General features: G+C 41.4%; 2 protein-coding genes across 2 annotated transcripts in view; both read left to right on the forward strand.

The window, feature by feature from the left end:
* The window catches only part of LOC133608029 (sialate:O-sulfotransferase 1-like), a 118,658-nt gene that overhangs the window by 41,684 nt on the left and 58,780 nt on the right, over window positions 1–18,194 (forward strand). The gene's annotated exons all lie outside the window — the stretch shown is intronic.
* Window positions 15,002–15,613, forward strand: LOC140679021 (uncharacterized). The gene has a single exon (XM_072913757.1). The coding sequence runs from the start codon at window positions 15,002–15,004 to the stop codon at window positions 15,611–15,613; it is 612 nt and encodes a 203-aa protein (XP_072769858.1).

Raw genomic sequence — 18,194 nt, forward strand, 5'->3', positions numbered from 1 at the left:
TCTCCCTATGTCTAGCATTAAAAGATTACAGTTGGCACAAAATGCGGCTGCTAGACTTTTGACAAGAACAAGAAAGTTTGATCATATTACGCTTATACTGGCTCACCTGCACTGGCTTCTAGTGCACTTAAGATGCGACTTTAAGGTTTTACTACTTACGTATAAAATACTACACGGTCTAGCTCCAGCCTATCTTGCCGATTGTATTGTACCATATGTCCCGGCAAGAAATCTGCGTTCAAAGAACTCCGGCTTATTAGTGATTCCCAGAGCCCAAAAAAGTCTGCGGGCTATAGAGCGTTTTCTATTCGGGCTCCAGTACTATGGAATGCCCTCCCGGTAACAGTTAAAGATGCTACCTCAGTAGAAGCATTTAAGTCCCATCCTTAAACTCATTTGTATACTCTAGCCTTTAAATAGCCGCCCTTTTTTAGACCAGTTGATCTGCTGTTTCTTTTCCTTTCTCCTCTGCTCCCCCCTATCCCTTGTGGAGGGGGAGACACACAGGTCCGGTGGCCATGGATGAAGTGCTGGCTGTCCAGAGTCGGGACCCGGGGTGGACCGCTCGCCTGTGCATTGGTTGGGAACATCTCTGCGCTGCTGACCCGTCTCCGCTCGGGATGGTTTCCTGCTGGTCCCACTATGGACCTGACTCTTAATATTATGTTGGATCCACTATGGACTGGACTCTCACAATATTATGTCAGACCCACTTGACATCCATTGCATTCGGTCTCCCCTAGAGGGGGAGAGGTTACCCACATATGCAGTCCTCTCCAAGGTTTCTCATAGTCATTCACATTGACGTCCCACTGGGGTGAGTTTTTCCTTGCCCTTATGTGGGCTCTGTACCGAGGATGTCGTTGTGGCTTGTGCAGCCCTTTGAGACACTTGTGATTTAGGGCTATATAAATAAACATTGATTGATTGATTGATTGAAAGCACCCCAGGACTTTTAAGGAGAGATAGGTACTTTGGGACCTTCAACTTTGTTAGTTCTTTCTTTAGTCCAGTGTCATTTTCAAGTTAAAGTATAGTAGATAGGCCCTATTCTCTTTGGGGACATTTCTGGTGCTCCTAAAACTCCCAGCTCCATTTTGCCTCAACACGTATGAAAAATGTGTTTTACCTTATAGTTTTACGGCTATTTTAGGTCAATTTGAAATGGAAATAACAGCTTATTTTTTTAACTCTCCCTTAAATTGAAAACAATAATAAACTCAAAATGTTATCTCAAAGAACATCATTCTGAGCTAACATAATAGTTTTCACTACTTAGCACTGTCAAAGTCAAAACGTCCAATGAAACTTTTGCATCCTTGCTGGATCTACCCCGAGGCACTAAGGGTGGCGCGCTTCTGGGGGTTCTCCTTCTTTCTAGGGGTCAAGAGTTGCATCTTCTTTCTGGTTGGGCAGGCTCCCCTGGTGTGGCAAGGCTATGGGGGCCACGCTGTCCTGCATCCTTCGCCACCACTACAGCTTGCCCTACGTCAGTGGTCCCTTTAGTAGTTGGTTGATTGCCAGATTGGGTTGACTGATGTTGCCCTTGGGTGGCCAGTGTGGTCTCTGGGATCGGTGGGCTTGGCTGCTTGTTATTTGAGGTGGGGAATTGTTGCTTCGCTTTACACCGATGCTTCCTGCTCCCATAACATCACATTTCACACTTGGGCTTTAGGGCAAATTTCAACCACACAAGAGTACTGACATTGAAGGATGAGCGCAGCACTGCATGGAGGCTATGCCGCCTTTGCTCTATTTGCCCTATTTATTCACACTGTAGGCGCACACACACACACGCACACATAGCTGCTGTCCATCGTGTACGAGGTGTTTCAGCGATGTTGCCGCTGATGCCACTTGATGTGGCTGTCGAGGCCGATGCGTGAGCGGCACTTCCTTCCGCAGATGGGGCAGGTGAGCCCCGACGTTGGGGGAATGCCAGCTGTCCTCTGGTGTCGCTGGGCACGTCTCTCAGACCTCTTTGCTGGTTGCTGTGGTATATTTGGGATTTTACTCTGGCACAAGTGGCCCGCCAAGTTAAGCGGTCACATGCCAGGGTTTCAAGCTGCATGGGGTTGATGGAAGTGCGCTTCAGAAGGTCCTTGGTGTAGTCCTTGTAGCACACACACACACACACACGCACACACACACACACACACACACACACACACACACACACACACACACACACACACACACACACACACACACACACACACACACACACACACACATTCTTGTATGTGTTACCTTCTTGAGACCTCCGAAAAATGCCTACCTCTTTAGGACCACCCTTTGTAAATATATATAGATTTGTATTTACAACACTAATAATATAAACATACGATGCAAATATAAAAAAAAGTAAGCTTTTAGTTAATTTTTTTTTATTTCTTTTTTTGTAAATGGTTTTTAATCTTCATTATTTACTTATATTACAGTATGTCTCTATACACATGTTTATTTTTATTTGTTGTATTCATTTTGGCCAAAGGGGGCGCATTTCAATTTATTACACACACTTGTTATTGCATATTGTGGCCAGAGGGGGAGCACTTCAAATTTGTACACACACTTGTTATTTCATATGTTGACCAGAGGGGGATCACTTTCAAAACCGACACACAGTTAATTTGAAAAATCCTTCCTTTTTGGGACCACCCTAATTTGATAGATTTCACCACCACGGGTACAAATGAGACATTCTCTATTGTTGGTGTCTCCAGAAGGGTAGAAATACAAGAACACACACACACACGCACACACATTCATTTAGTTGTTTTTTTATTGGGCAGGGTTGATTGTCTTCTTATTGTGGCCAGGCCAACCATGTTGTTGTGTTAAATTGCAGTGTTTTTGGATTACTCCCTACCATTCCATATCTATTTCTCTCTTTCGGTCCCCTCTAAACCAAGCACCAGTAGGCAACGAATGTGATGTTGCTATTTTCTGTTATTACCTTTAGCTCTTTCCCATCGTTTTATAGCGCATTGTGGCATACCCTAGCTTTTTACACATGCCAATAAATTCCAGCATTTTTTGTCGTTCCATATTATTAACGTTTGTGTGTATTAAAATGTGTGCAAACTTGATAACGCGCAACGTTGATCTACTACATTTGTGTGCAGAGGATTGTGTCTCCTAAATGAGTGAATGAATAGTATATACAGAATATATGTTGACTATTAGAACGCCCACAGCAGTAGCAGGAAGAGATGCAAATATAATAATTTAGCGCTGGCTCTATGATTCATCAAACCTATGCCTGATTTACTACCGCATAGCATGTTTAAATTGCAAACTGGCACAAATACTTCTGTCTTGCATCTGGTGAGGGCGGTCACATTTTTCTCTGCTGCCTCCTTCCCTGCTTGCTCTCTTCGTTTTTGACTTGTCTGAACTTTTTTGAAGCCTCTTTCTTTGCGCTGTCCTCAAATCTAAACATCAAACATGGATATAATCAGCTGGACTCTCGACGCAATTGACAAAGTCTTTTCGACAAAGAAAAGAGGTTCGGGAGAGCCTGGCTGCCCTGATGCAACCAATGCCGCGGGGTACGTGAGAGACTCCTGGGATAAATGGAGAATCATGTGCCTCTGAGTCCTTTCCATCGAGGACGTCGAAGACATCTACCTATTTGGAACTGTGATCGCGGGGCACCTGCTGATTGGGCTGGGCATTGCTCTGGTGCATCATCAAATTCGGAAGACGATGGCAGCCACTCAAAGAGCCCAACGGCTGTTCGTCGCAATGGAAGGATTGGGCCGGGCTGTGGGAACACAGACTGTGGCGATTTCTGATCTGAATCGCAAAATGGATCACATCATGGAGAAGTTTGCTGAGAAGGAGAATTTAATTTAATTTGAGAGAAACCAGCACGGACAAATAGAGCAGCAAGTCATTGTTTTTGACTGCTCGAAGAAAACAACATCCTAATCTGCGATTTGACTTCCTCGAATGGCCTTGACGCTATCAGGAACAGGCTGTTCTGAAAAACACCCCCGAGGACACCTTAATGATGGACACTTTTGACCTCCCTTTTTCTCAACAACACCTGGTCGAACTCTGAGATGGGCCCCAGTCCACAAAAACATTTCAACATCACACCCAAGTTAATTGGGCATACATGCACGCACCCGCGCCTTCCGCAACCAACGCCTTCACCACTGCTTGTTTGCTCCAACTCCCCCTCCCTCTGTTGCGAGTTTGTTGTGACTAAATGTAACATGTTTATGTTTGCATTGCAAATCAGTTTTTTTCCCTTGGACTCAGTCTGGACCCCCTCTTGTGGATCCAGCCTTTGACTGATATTTTTTTACTCTTCCCCCTTTCCCAATATCACCTTTTTCTCACCTTTTTTTAAGGAGCGCCGTAAAAATGGCTGTGTCGTCAGCGATCTCGTCTTGTCTCCCTGTAACGTATGTCTGCTCTTAGTGGGACTGTGCCGAAAATATTATGTGTCTTGTGCATGTTAAGAATTGACAATAAATCATCTTGAATCTTGAATCTTGAAATACACACAAAAGAAGGAAGCGGTTGGTGCAATATGAGAGAGAGAATCGTCCATGTTTGTGTTGACAATTGACACATTTCTGCCAGATGTACAGTATAAAATATTATATAATAATATACGTACTGTATCATAATTTTAACAATTATATCGTTGAGCTTATTAATGATTCAAAAGGGGACCTATTATGCAAAACCAACTTTTCTTACCTATTGGTACCTGTTTTTGTGTATTTGGGATCTGCATAAGTCCCGAACATTTAAAATCAAACCATGGAGGCTTTGTAGAGATATTTATCAAACAATCTTGCCTTCCTTCATAATTCCTCCAAACGAGCTGTTTGGAATTTGCCCAATTTGTGGCGTTTTTCCCAGTTGTGACCTAACCGTATATCCTCATGCATGGGAAACATTTTATGGTTGACACTATTTTTATGGAGCTCGTTTACATTTGTAGTCTGCCCGACAAAACGCCCAAGATACGACCCGAAGAAGGAAAATGCTTTGTTATTTGTTATATTAGCCAACACAGATGAGGTGGTGACTTGTCCAGGGTGTACCCCGCCTTCCGTCCGATTGTAGCTGAGATAGGCTCCAGCGCCCCCCGCGACCCCAAAGGGAATAAGCGGTAGAAAATGGATGGGATGGAGGTCACAGCACACACCTCCAGTCTCATCTGAAGAACTAAGAAGTGCCTGGCTAACTTTTTAATTTCGCGGAAATGTGCCTTCAACTGGAAAGAAGTATCTCTTTGTGTGTGCCGACCACTTTGGAGATTCCTGCTTCACAAACCCGCGGCAATATAAAGATGGATTTTCCCAAAAGCTGCTTTCAATGGTGAAAGCAGCTTCGGAACCTACTTTTTATGGCAATGGAGGAGACGATGAAACTGTAAGTAAACACAGTAGACTGGCATTGTGTGAACAATATGTTAGCAATAGTATCTCGATTTGTAGTGTAGCTAGAAACATAGACTTCTAATTTAAGACAACAGCTTGACCAACCTCTGGGAAAATAAAGAATGGTTTTCAAAAAAACTACTTTTCAAGATGAGATTAATGGGGCAACAGACATAAAACACACTAATGAGATGCGTTCATTTCAAGCCTTTGTTCGGAAGTTTCTTCTTCGGCTCCTTCTTGCTTCAGGTCTTACTCTGTCTGGCTCATACATATACGGTTGGATGCTAAAATTTGTCGCTTTTACCATTTATGTTGCTCAAAAGTTGAATATACAGTACTTACTGTTGAATATAAAGACTGATTTGGAGACAGCTCTTTAATGGCTGGTTCTTTTTTTTTATATTGAATATACTGTATACTATTAAAATATCTCCTTTATAAAAAAAAAATATGCAATATGCATAAGTCTAGATCATTTAGGCGCACACTCGCTGCTAGTGCCAGCGTCTCCTAGAGCAGTGTTTTTCAACCTTTTTTGAAGCAAGGCACACTTTGCATTGAAAAAATCCGGAGGCACGCCACCAGCAGAAATCATAAACTCGGTTGACAGTAAAAAGTTGTTGTCGCAATTGTTGGATATGACTTTAAACGATAACCAAGCATGCATCTCTATAGCTCTTGTCTCAAAGTAGGTGTACTGTCACCACCTGTCACATCACACCCTGACTTATTTTGAGTTTTTTGCTGTTTTCCTGTGTGTAGTGTTTTAGTTCTTGTCTTGCGCTCCTATTTTAGTGGCTTTTTCTCTTTCTTTTGGCATTTTCCTGTAGCAGTTTCATGTCTTCCTTTGAGCGATATTTCCCGCATCTACTTTGTTTTAGCAATCAAGACTATTTCAGTTGTTTTCGTCCTTCTTTGTGGGGACATTGTTGATTGTCATGTCATGTTCGGATGTACATTGTGGACGCCATCTTTGCTCCACAGTAAGTCTTTGCCGTCGTCCAGCATTCTGTTTTTGTTTACTTTGTAGCCAGTTCAGTTTTAGTTTCGTTCTGCATAGCCTTCCGTAAGCTTCAATTACTTTTCTTAGGGGCACTCACCTTTTGTATATTTTTGGTAAAGACACCATTTTACCTCCACACTGCCTCCCGCTGTTTCCGACATTTACAAAGCAAATAGCTACCGGCTGCCACCTACTGATATGGAAGAGTATTACACGGTTACTCTGCCGAGCTCTAGACAGCACCGACACTCAACAACAACACATTATTTGCAGACTATAATTACTGGTTTGCAAAAAATATTTTTAACCCAAATAGGTGAAATTAGATAATCTCCCAAGGCACACCAGACTGTATCTCACGGCACACTAATGTGCCACGGCACAGTGGTTGAAAAACACTGTCCTAGAGCACACCTTCAGCACGTTAAAAAGTTGTTTCCATTGTTGATCGCATTGTAGGAGGGCTTTTAAAATGACCCTGTGATTGGTGCATGTTATATATGTCTGCTGCATGTTTCAAAACATAGCAAAATGCCACAGGTAGGAGCATAATGTGGAGCGAAATGACTTGGGATGAGTATTGTTTACATTTAAACCGATACTAGTATCAAATTGGTACTTAAAAAATACGGTGCCAGAACAGGTACAGTACTTAAAAAACAGGAAACATGCATACAAAAAACTAAAAAATCTTTTTAATCTTATGGAATTCTGTGACGTTCAAGTTGAACACAGTAGTAATTGAAATACTTTAATTATATAAATAAAATGATGTTTAAGTAATACACTCAAAAAATAGGTAGCTGCTTAAGGTTGCAAACAGTCACTTTAGAGACAATGCATGTTAGGGCTTGGCAATTATATGTTTGAGATCGTTGATCGCGGTTGATTTGAGTTTGATTCAGGTGATCAGCTATAAGAATATTTTGTTGATCAAACATGGCGGAAATGTCCCTTAGACGTTACTGCAGTAGTAAACTGTTGGAAAGCAATGATGCTTGGTATTATCCCGCACGGAACTAACCAACTTTATTGACCGTAATCCTGTGTGTGTCTGTGAATGTGTGTGTGTCTGTATACATGTGCGTGTGTTTATGTGAAAGTATGTCCGCGTGCGAAACCATCCCGTCCCACCGTCGACGTAATTGATGTTAAATCATGTTGTGCCTATATATATATATATATATATATATATATATATATATATATATATATATATATATATATATATATATATATACATATATATACACATATATATATATATATATATATATATATATATATATATATATATATATATATACATATATATACACATATATATATATATATATATATATATATATATATATATATATATATATATATATATATATATATATATATATATATACACTGCGATGAGGTGGCGACTTGTCGAGGGTGTACCCCGCCTTCCGCCCGATTGTAGCTGAGATAGGCTCCAGCACCCCCCGCGACCCCGAAAGGAATAAGCGGTAGAAAATGGATGGATGGATGGATGGATATATACACACATATATATATATACTGTATATACCCATTTTTAGACCATATGATTTGCCTGGGCGGCTCGGAGACACCGAGAGTAACAAACGGTAGAAAATGGATTAGGAAGAACAGATTTAAAAAAAAATAAAATAAAAAAAAATAAAACATATATTTATTTTTTTTTAAACATTTTTAACTTTGGACTTCCCGCGAGCCGGATTTTGGACGCTATTGGGCCGGATCCGGCCCGCGGGCCGTAGTTTTGGGACCCCTGGTCTATGTGATTGCGTTGGTCCCGACAGGGAGAATTAACACACCAATTAATTTAATCAGAAAAGGCATTTTTATACCTAAATATTTTTATATCAGACTTGTTGTTTATGTGTCTACAAAGATTCCACTCCTGTGATATAACATGTACTAAACAAAATGTTACTGCTGTTGGAGTAACAAGAGCAATAGTACCGGTTACCGGTATAAAAAAAAACTCTGCAACTAAATATTGTGTTCCTTAAATAATCATTAAACATGTTTTATGTGTTGGTATACATTATTTTACAGTAGCTCAAATTCAAACTGCACTTTAATGTATTTTCATTCAATATAAGATACAGAATTAGAGTTTCAAAAACTCCACAATCTGGCTCACCGCTTGCTGGTGAGAAGCACTGATGTATACAAGTAATTAAAGAATACAAATAATAATTTACCATTTTAAAGTGTTGTTTAGTAAATGTTAACTTGAAATAAAAGTCTTATAGTGTTCACTACAGCAATAATATTTTGTTTACTGCAGAATGTTTGTGATAGCTAGCAAAAAAACAAAATAACTTTGAGAGGACAAAAAAGTTGTTCCCTTTACCCCCACAAAACTACTGAAAAAGAAGCAAAACCGTGGCCATAAAACCAGGTACGGACCTTAGCGTGAGTTACCTGCACCTCTAGTAAACACAAATATAGATATGAACAAAATAGGGATGTGGTACTCGGTATAATCCTGCATAGGAAAGTCCGCTCACCTTTTTTGTAAGGGGCGCCGGATGTTGGCAGACCCGTCAGCGATCCTGTTCTGTCTCCCTGTAATGTTTGTCGGATCTTGAATGGAATTGTACTGAACATTTTAATTTCCCCTCGGGGATTAATCAAGTATTTCTGATTCTGATTAAAAAAAAGGTGTTATCAATTGAGATTGGATGATATGGAAAAAATGATTGTAATCATCATTTTTGCTATATCTCCCAGCCCTAACGAATGTACATCGAAACTAAATCCTGATTTGCTAATTTCTCAACCGATTTTCACGAAGTTTACTTTATTGGCAACATCAAAATGTAAAACATCTAATTTTTTTTTTTTTTTTAAAGCAAAGGGTTGTACAAGTGCTTGGCAGTGGTGTCGCTCAGGTTCTTCTGGCTGTGATGCATTGTTGTTGATTACATGTGTCGGTACAAAATTGCTATATGTCATGTCTGGATCATGTTTTGTTTAAGTTATGTTCTGTTTGGGTTTTGGACTCTTTTTAGTTCCTGCCTTTTCACTTCCTTGTCTTGTTTCCATGGTTACCCATACGTTTCACCTGTTCCACGTTTGGACTCACACACCTGTCACCAATCATGTCACTGTTATTTAAAGCCTGTCTTTTTCTGTTGGTCGGCCTGGCGACATTCACTCTGTTTACCTCTGTGCACTTCATGCCATGATTACTCCTGTTACCCATGCTATCACAGTTGATGCTTCATGCCACGTCAAGTACGTTTTTTCTATTTATGCCACAGTTAGCGACTTTTGTTCATGTCCATAGTTTTTTGCACACGTGCAAGTATTTGTTTCATTCAAGTTTGTACTTCCGCCTTGAGCGCGCTTTTTGTTCCTTTTGTTAGTGTAAAATAAATGATGTCATTACCTTCACGCCATGTCCAGTCCAAGTTCACTTGCATCTCGGGGAAACAACCACTCCAAAGTCCAAGTCTTGACACTATACGTCAGAGGTGGGACCAAGTCATTGTTTTGCAAGTCACAAGTAAGTCTCAAGTCTTTGCCCTCAAGTCCGAGTCAAGTCCCGAGTCAAGACAGGCAAGCCCCGAGTCAAGTCCAAAGTCAAGACTGGAAAGTCTCAAGTCAAGTCCTAAGTCCTGCATTTTGAGTTTCGAGTCCTTTCAAGTCCTTTTAACCACCGACTAATATATTAACACAGATTGTGTATGCTTTTCAAACGCTGTATTTATTTATTAAAACAAGTGCATTTTAAATTGCAGGAAAGAAAATTGTGCTGACATTGCACTTCATAATAGCACTATTAACCAGTCATTTTAAACATTAACTCATTCCTTTACAGAACAAACACATTGAAAAATAAAGTGCAAATGTACTTATTTGTACAAAAGTGTTAACATTGAAAAAACATGACATATACGTGAACATAACAAAAAAGTTGTACTTTTTATATGTCAGGGCCCTATGCTGCATTGCATTTGCAAAAGACCAAATTAGCCAAGAGTCTGTCAGTCATTTGTGCACGATGGGGGCGTAGTATGATGCCACCATGGCTGAAAACTCGCTCCACTGGAGCACTGGAGGCAGGCACTGCCAAGACTCTCATGGCCACTCGTAACAGTGAAGGAAGAGTCTTCATGTTCAATGCCCAGAACAAAAGGGGGGGGAGAGTTTTTTTGGGTTGGTGCACTACTTGTAAGTGTATCTTGTGTTTTTTATGTTGATTTAATTAAAAAAAGAAAAAATATATATATATATTTCTTGTGCGGCCCGATACCAATCGATCCACGGACCAGTAGCGGGCCGCGGCCCGGTGGTTGGGGACCACTGAGGTAAACAACCAACAGTATGTCAGAAAGCTAGCTAAAACGGTACACTTATTCATAATATAGTATACATTTTAACTGACCTTTATTTTACTATTTTTGTCTTTTTTTAGGTGGCTAAAATATGCGGTGCTGCTGACCGCCGTCTAACGTTACGTGTGATGTATTGACTAATGTAACCCTGCTTAAAAAAAATCACTGAACAAAAAGTATGAATAAGGTAGTGAACTGCAACAGATTCCCGTGTTTGCAATAACGTTATAACGTTAGCAGTGAGTTTACAGCCTCACTGATTTAACTACACAGCAAATACAAGTCACGTTACTTAGCCAATAAACGTTATCTTACATTCAAAACTTACCGTTCTTTGTGCAACTTCAAATGCCGGACGAAGTTTGAAGTTGTTGCCTCTCCATCAGTCATTTTCGAACCGCATGTGTTGCATACTGCAAACCGTTTTGTGTTGACCACCTCGTAATTTTTATACCCAAACGAAATTATTTTAGGTATCATTTTTTGTTCACTGGTGTGTGGTTTGGACATGTCTTCTTCGTTGGTTGTCCTGCAATTTGATTGGATGAATGCTGTGTGATGAAAACAAAGTAGATCTAATTTGATTGGCTGTTGTACACCAGCTGACACACGCAACGCTGATAGACAAGTACACAACGAAAAATACGGAGCGCTCCCGAATAACTTTTTCATCTTTGGGTTTTGGGGAAAGTAGCAAGTCATGTCAAGTCATGTCAATTCAAAAGGCTCAAGTCCAAGTGAAGTCACAAGTCATTGATGTTAAAGTCTAAGTCGAGTTGCAAGTCTTTTTACATTTTGTCAAGTCGAGTCTAAAGTCATCAAATTCATGACTCGAGTCTGACTCGAGTCCAAGTCATGTGACTCGAGTCCACACCTCTGCTATACGTGTTTATCAGTGGCATATGCTGTATTTTTCGGACTATAAGTCGCTCCGTAGTATAAGTTGCACCGGCCAAAAATGCATAATAAAGAAGGAAAAAAACATATATATAAGTCGCAGTCGGAGAATAAGTCGCATTTTTTGGGGAAATGTATTTGATAAAACCCAACACCAAGAATAGACATTTGAAAGGCACTTTCAAATAAATAAAGAATAGTGAACAACAGGCTGAATAAGTGTACGTTATATATGACGCATAAATAACCAACTGAGAACGTGCCTGGTATGTTAACGTAACATATTATGGTAAGAGTCATTCAAATAACTATAACATATAGAACATGCTATACATTTACCAAACAATCTGTCACTCCTAATTGCTAAATCCCATGAAATCTTATACGTCTAGTCTCTTACGTGAATGAGCTAAATAAAATTATTTGATATTTTACGGTAATGTGTTAATAATTTCACTACTTCCGTATAAGTCGCACCCTCGGCCAAACTATGAAAAAAACTGCAACTTATAGTCCGAAAAATACGGTATTTTTGTTCATTGTTCCCCCTATAGAAGTAGTTCTTGTGTTTATGTTTTACTCACCTATTCCGTGCTCTATTATTGCTGTTGTTCTGCCAGAGAGTCCACCCCCCAGCACGTGATATACGTATAGGGAGGGGCATCCTTGGTTGCTGGTTATAATTAAAGTCTGTACACAGGTTTTTTCTGCACACCATGTTTTTAAGAAATACTTTCATGTGTCAGCTCAGACAAGCGTATTATCAAAGATGAATTTGGGTGACTTCAAATGGAGCTTTAATCTTGTCAGCACATAATAATAGTCTGTCGCAGCCTGTTAAGCATTACAGCCGGCTTTCTGCAGGGGGGGCATTTTTTTGTGCTGCAAGCAAATAGATTCACTGTAGTGTAGCAAGAAGATTACGTATATGGAATGATACATGAGGCTAAGCTGGATATTATGTTTCACCGCACACGCCGGTGTGCATAATCACTGAGGAAAGTGTCGCTGTTGATGCTGGCACTGCTTGAGGAAAAGATCAGTGGCAAAGTGATGATGGCTGTCTGGTTCATATCCAAGTCCAATCAAAGAAAAAAAAAAGGGGTGGGGGTGAAAATAGACTTCATAATGACACCTAAATCATCAATAAGCACCTAATTGAGTATGGATGTTTTCCACTGCATGGTGTAGCTGTAAATAGATGTCTCTATCAACTGCACATTAAATTGAAAATGTTTCCTAAATTCTGAGTCAATTCCATGAACTAGAATTTAACTTGTATTTCAAATTCAAATTGAAGTAAGTGAGGAAAAAGACAAATGTTTCACAGACGGGTTGGGGCACTTTTTTAACAGTAGTGGTGCGGCTCGGGGGCCCTTTGGTAACCGCAGCTCGAGTTTTGTTGGCCCGCATCATAATGAAATACCATTTCAAACTAATAATTAATAATAATATACTTTCTCACTTATAACACAACGCTGACACACAGTTTGTCTTTAGGTAAATATAATATCTGATTTTTGCTTTTGCAAAATAAAGAAATATCAATATGGCAGTCAAGGCGTTGAGGAGATCCGGTTTGGTGGCTGCAGGATTAGGTCTCTGCTTTTTGCAGATGATGTGGTCCTGATGGCTTCATCTGGCCAGCATCTTCAGCTCTCACTGGATCGATTCGCAGCTGAGTGTGAAGCGACTAGGATGAGAATCAGCACCTCCAAGTCCGAGTCCATGGTTCTCGCCCGGAAAAGGGTGGAGTGCCATCTCCGGGTTGGGGAGGAGATCTTGCCCCAAGTGGAGGAGTTCAAGTACCTCGGAGTCTTGTTCACGAGTGAGGGAAGAGTGGATCGTGAGATCGACAGGCGGATCGGTGCGGCGTCTTCAGTAATGCGGACGCTATATCGATCCCTTGTGGTGAAGAAGGAGCTGAGCCGGAAGGCAAAGCTCTCAATTTACCGGTCGATCTACCTTCCCATCCTCACCTATGGTCATGAGCTTTGGGTTATGACCGATAGGACAAGATCACGGGTACAAGCGGCCGAAATGAGTTTCCTCCACCGGGTGGCGGGGATCTCCCTTAGAGATAGGGTGAGAAGCTCTGCTATCCGGGGGGAACTCAACGTAAAGCCGCTGCTCCTCCACATCGAGAGGAGCCAGATGAGGTGGTTCGGGCATCTGGTCAGGATACCACCCGAACGCCTCCCTAGGGAGGTGTTTAGGGCACGTCCGACCGGTAGGAGGCCACGGGGAAGACCCAGGACACGTTGGGAAGACTATGTCTCCCAGCTGGCCTGGGAACACCTCGGGATCCCCCGGGAAGAGCTGGACGAAGTGGTTGGGGAGAGGGAAGTCTGGGCTTCCCAGCTTAGGCTGCTGCCCCCGCGACCCGACCTCGGATAAGCAGAAGAAGATGGATGGATGGATGGAAGAATATGGCCCCCACATACTTTGACTTTCAGTAAAAAGTTTGGACATCCCAGATCTGAAATGATATACTGTATATATAGAGAGAGAGAGAGCAGCGCGGTAGAACCGGGGCTTAGTGTGTGTGCCTCACAATATGAAGGTCCTGGGTTCGATCCTGGGCTTGGGATCTTTCTGTGTGGAGTTTGCATGTTCTCCCCGGGTTCCCTCCGGGTACTCTGGCTTCCTCCCACCTCCAAAGACATGCACCTGGGGATAGATTGATTGGCAACACTAAATGTGAATGTGAGTGTGAATGTTGTCTGTCTATCTGTGTTGGCCCTGCGAAGAGGTGGCGACTTGTCCAGGGTGTACCCCGCCTACCGCCCGTGTACAACTGAATAGGCTCCAGCACCCCCCGCGACCTCGAAAGCGATAAGCGGTAGACAATGGATGGATGGATGTGTGTGTGTGTGTGTGTGTGTGTGTGTGTGTGTGTGTATATATATATATATATATATATATATATATATATATATATATATATATATATATATATATATATATATATAGTGAGGTCCACAAGTATTTGCACACCCTGCAATTTTGTAAGTTCTCCCACATAGAATTTAGAGAAAGGTCTGAAATGTTCATCATAGATGTATTTCCACTGTTAGGACATAATTTAAAAAGAAAAATCCGGAAATCACATTGTATGATTTTTTTAATGATTTATTTGTATGTTACTGGGGTTCATAAGTATTTGCACACATGCGAATCAGCAATAAGTATGACTCTCAAAGAGCTGTCAGTCTACCTTAAAAAAAAGTCCACCTTTACCCCACAGCTAATCACCCACCCACCACCCCTTGAGCTCATTAAAGTCACCTGTGCAGCCCACAGTCAGTCAAGGTCCAACTGCTACCATGGGCAAGACCAAAGAGCTGTCAGAAGAGACCAGTGACAAAATTGTAGAGCTCCACATAGCTGGAAAAGGCTATGGGACCATTGGGAAGCAGCTTGGTGAGAAACGATCAACTGTTGCAGCAATTGTTGGAACATGGAAGAGGCTACACATGATTGCTAATCTACCTCGGACTGGGGCTCCATGTAAGATCTCTCCTCGTGGGGCATCACTCATGATAAGAAAAGTGAGGAATCAGCCCAGAACTACATGGCAGAAGCTGGTGAATGATCTGAAGAGAGCTGGGACCACCAAGGCTACTATCAGTAGAACACTACGGCGTAGTGCTTTAAAATCATGCATCGCACGGAAGGTTCCCCTGCTTAAGTCAGCCCATGTCCAGGACCGTCTGAAGTTTGCCAATGGCCATCTGGATGATCCAGAGGAGTCACGGGAGAAAGTCATGTGGTCAGATGAGACCAAAATAGAACTTTTTGGAATAAACTCCACTCGTCGTGTTTGGAGGAAAAAGAAGGATGAGTATCACCATCCCTACAGTGAAGCATGGGGGGGGAAACATCATGCTTTGAGGGTGCTCTTCAGCAAAGGGGACAGGACGACTGCACTGTATTGAGGAAAGGATGAACATGGCCATGTATTGAGAGATTTTGGCCAAAAACCTCCTTCCCTCAGTCAGAGCATTGAAGATGGGTCGTGGCTAGGTCTTCCAACATGAGCACACAGCCAGAATAACCAAGGGGTGGCTCCATACGAAGCATATCAAGGTTCTGTAGTGGCCAAGCCAGTCTCCAGACCTAAATCCAATAGAAAATCTTTGGAGGGAGCTGAAACTTCGTGTTGCTCGGCGACAGCCCCGAAACCTGACAGATCTAGAAAACATTTATGTGGAGGAGTGGGCCAAAATCCCTGTTGCCGTGTGTGCAAATCTGGTGAAGAACTATAGGAAACCTTTCACCTCTGTAATTGCATTCTGCACTAAATATTAACACTGATGTTCTCATGTGTGCAAATACTTATGAACCCCAGTAACATACAAACAAATCATAAAAAAAATCATACAATGTGATTTCCGGATTTTTCTTTTTAGATTATGTCTCTCACAGTGGAAATACATCTATAATGAACATTTCAGACCTCTCCCTAATTTCTAAGTGGGACAACTCACAAAATTGCAGGGTGTGCAAATACTTGTGGACCTCACTGTATATATATATATATATATATATATATATATATATATATATATATATATATATATATATATATATATATATATATATATATATATATATATATATGTATATATCCATCCATCCATTTTCTACCGCTTGTCCCTTTTGGGGTCGCGGGGGGTGCTGGAGCCTATCTTAGCTGCATTCGAGCGGAAGGCGGGGTACACCCTGGACAAGTGTAAATATATATATATATATATATATATATATATATATATATATATATATATATATATATATATATATATATTATATACATTCGAGCGGAAGGCGGTGTACACCCTGGACAAGTGTATATGTATATATATATATATATACAGGTAAAAGCCAGTAAATTAGAATATTTTGAAAAACTTGATTTATTTCAGTAATTTCATTCAAAAGGTATAACTTGTACTTTATATTTATTCATTGCACACAGACTGATGCATTCAAATGTTTATTTCATTTAATTTTGATGATTTGAAGTGGCAACAAATGAAAATCCAAAATTTCGTGTGTCACAAAATTAGAATATTACTTAAGGCTAATACAAAAAAGGGATTTTTAGAAATGTTGGCCAACTGAAAAGTATGAAAATGAAAAATATGAGCATGTACAATACTCAATACTTGGTTGGAGCTCCTTTTGCCTCAATTACTGCGTTAATGCGGCGTGGCATGGAGTCGATGAGTTTCTGGCACTGCTCAGGTGTTATGAGAGCCAAGGTTGCTCTGATAGTGGCCTTCAACTCTTCTGCGTTTTTGGGTCTGGCATTCTGCATCTTCCTTTTCACAATACCCCACAGATTTTCTATGGGGCTAAGGTCAGGGGAGTTGGCGGGCCAATTTAGAACAGAAATACCATGGTCCGTAAACCAGGCACGGGTGGATTTTGCGCTGTGTGCAGGCGCCAAGTCCTGTTGGAACTTGAAATCTCCATCTCCATAGAGCAGGTCAGCAGCAGGAAGCATGAAGTGCTCTAAAACTTGCTGGTAGACGGCTGCGTTGACCCTGGATCTCAGGAAACAGAGTGGACCGACACCAGCAGATGACATGGCACCCCAAACCATCACCCAACCATGCAAATTTTGCATTTCCTTTGGAAATCGAGGTCCCAGAGTCTGGAGGAAGACAGGAGAGGCACAGGATCCACGTTGCCTGAAGTCTAGTGTAAAGTTTCCACCATCAGTGATGGTCATACAAAAAAGCGCAACCCAACACCTTACAGAACATCCACCTGGAAAATAAAAGGATCGCGGCTGAACTGGACATTGAGGACAGGGTGGACGCCACAGCCAACAAGGAAGCCTTCATCACATTGAAGGACCACAAACCCAACTTCGCAAATAACCCAACATGCCGACTAATAAACCCAACTAAATCTGAAATAGGAAAAATCAGCAAAATAATCCTGGACAGAGTCAACACAAAAATCAAGGACAAAACACCACTCAACCAATGGAGAAATACAGCAGCAGTAATCAAATGGTTCAACAACATCCAACAGCACAACTTTATCTCCTTTGATATCGAGGAATTTTACCCTTCCATCACGCAAGACCTACTGACTCAAGCACTAGACTTCGCCTCAGACTACGACTCAATCACAGGCAACGAAAGAAACATCATCATCCACGCAAAAAACTCCATTCTCATCCACAACAGTACACCATGGCAAAAAAAGAACAATGCAACATTTGACGTCACTATGGGAAGTTTTGACGGAGCAGAAACGTGTGAACTCGTTGGGAGTTTCCTCCTCTCCCAGCTCGCTAGCCTCAATCTGAACCTTGGTATTTACCGTGATGACGGACTGGCAGTGTGTCGCGCCTCGCCAAGGAGCAGCGAGAATACCAAGAAGTGCATATGCCAAATTTTCAAGGAGAACGGCCTACGGATCACGATTGAAGCCAACAAGCAAACCGTCAACTTCCTTGACGTCACTTTCAACCTGAGAAATAACAGCTACCAACCATTCACG

The sequence above is a fragment of the Nerophis lumbriciformis genome, linkage group LG09, assembly GCF_033978685.3.
Source record: "Nerophis lumbriciformis linkage group LG09, RoL_Nlum_v2.1, whole genome shotgun sequence".
Taxonomy (NCBI): domain Eukaryota; kingdom Metazoa; phylum Chordata; class Actinopteri; order Syngnathiformes; family Syngnathidae; genus Nerophis; species Nerophis lumbriciformis.

Excerpts from the sequence above, each read along its gene's own strand:
- LOC140679021 (XM_072913757.1), top strand. The coding sequence starts at position 15,002 with ATGGGCAAGACCAAAGAGCTGTCAGAAGAGACCAGTGACAAAATTGTA.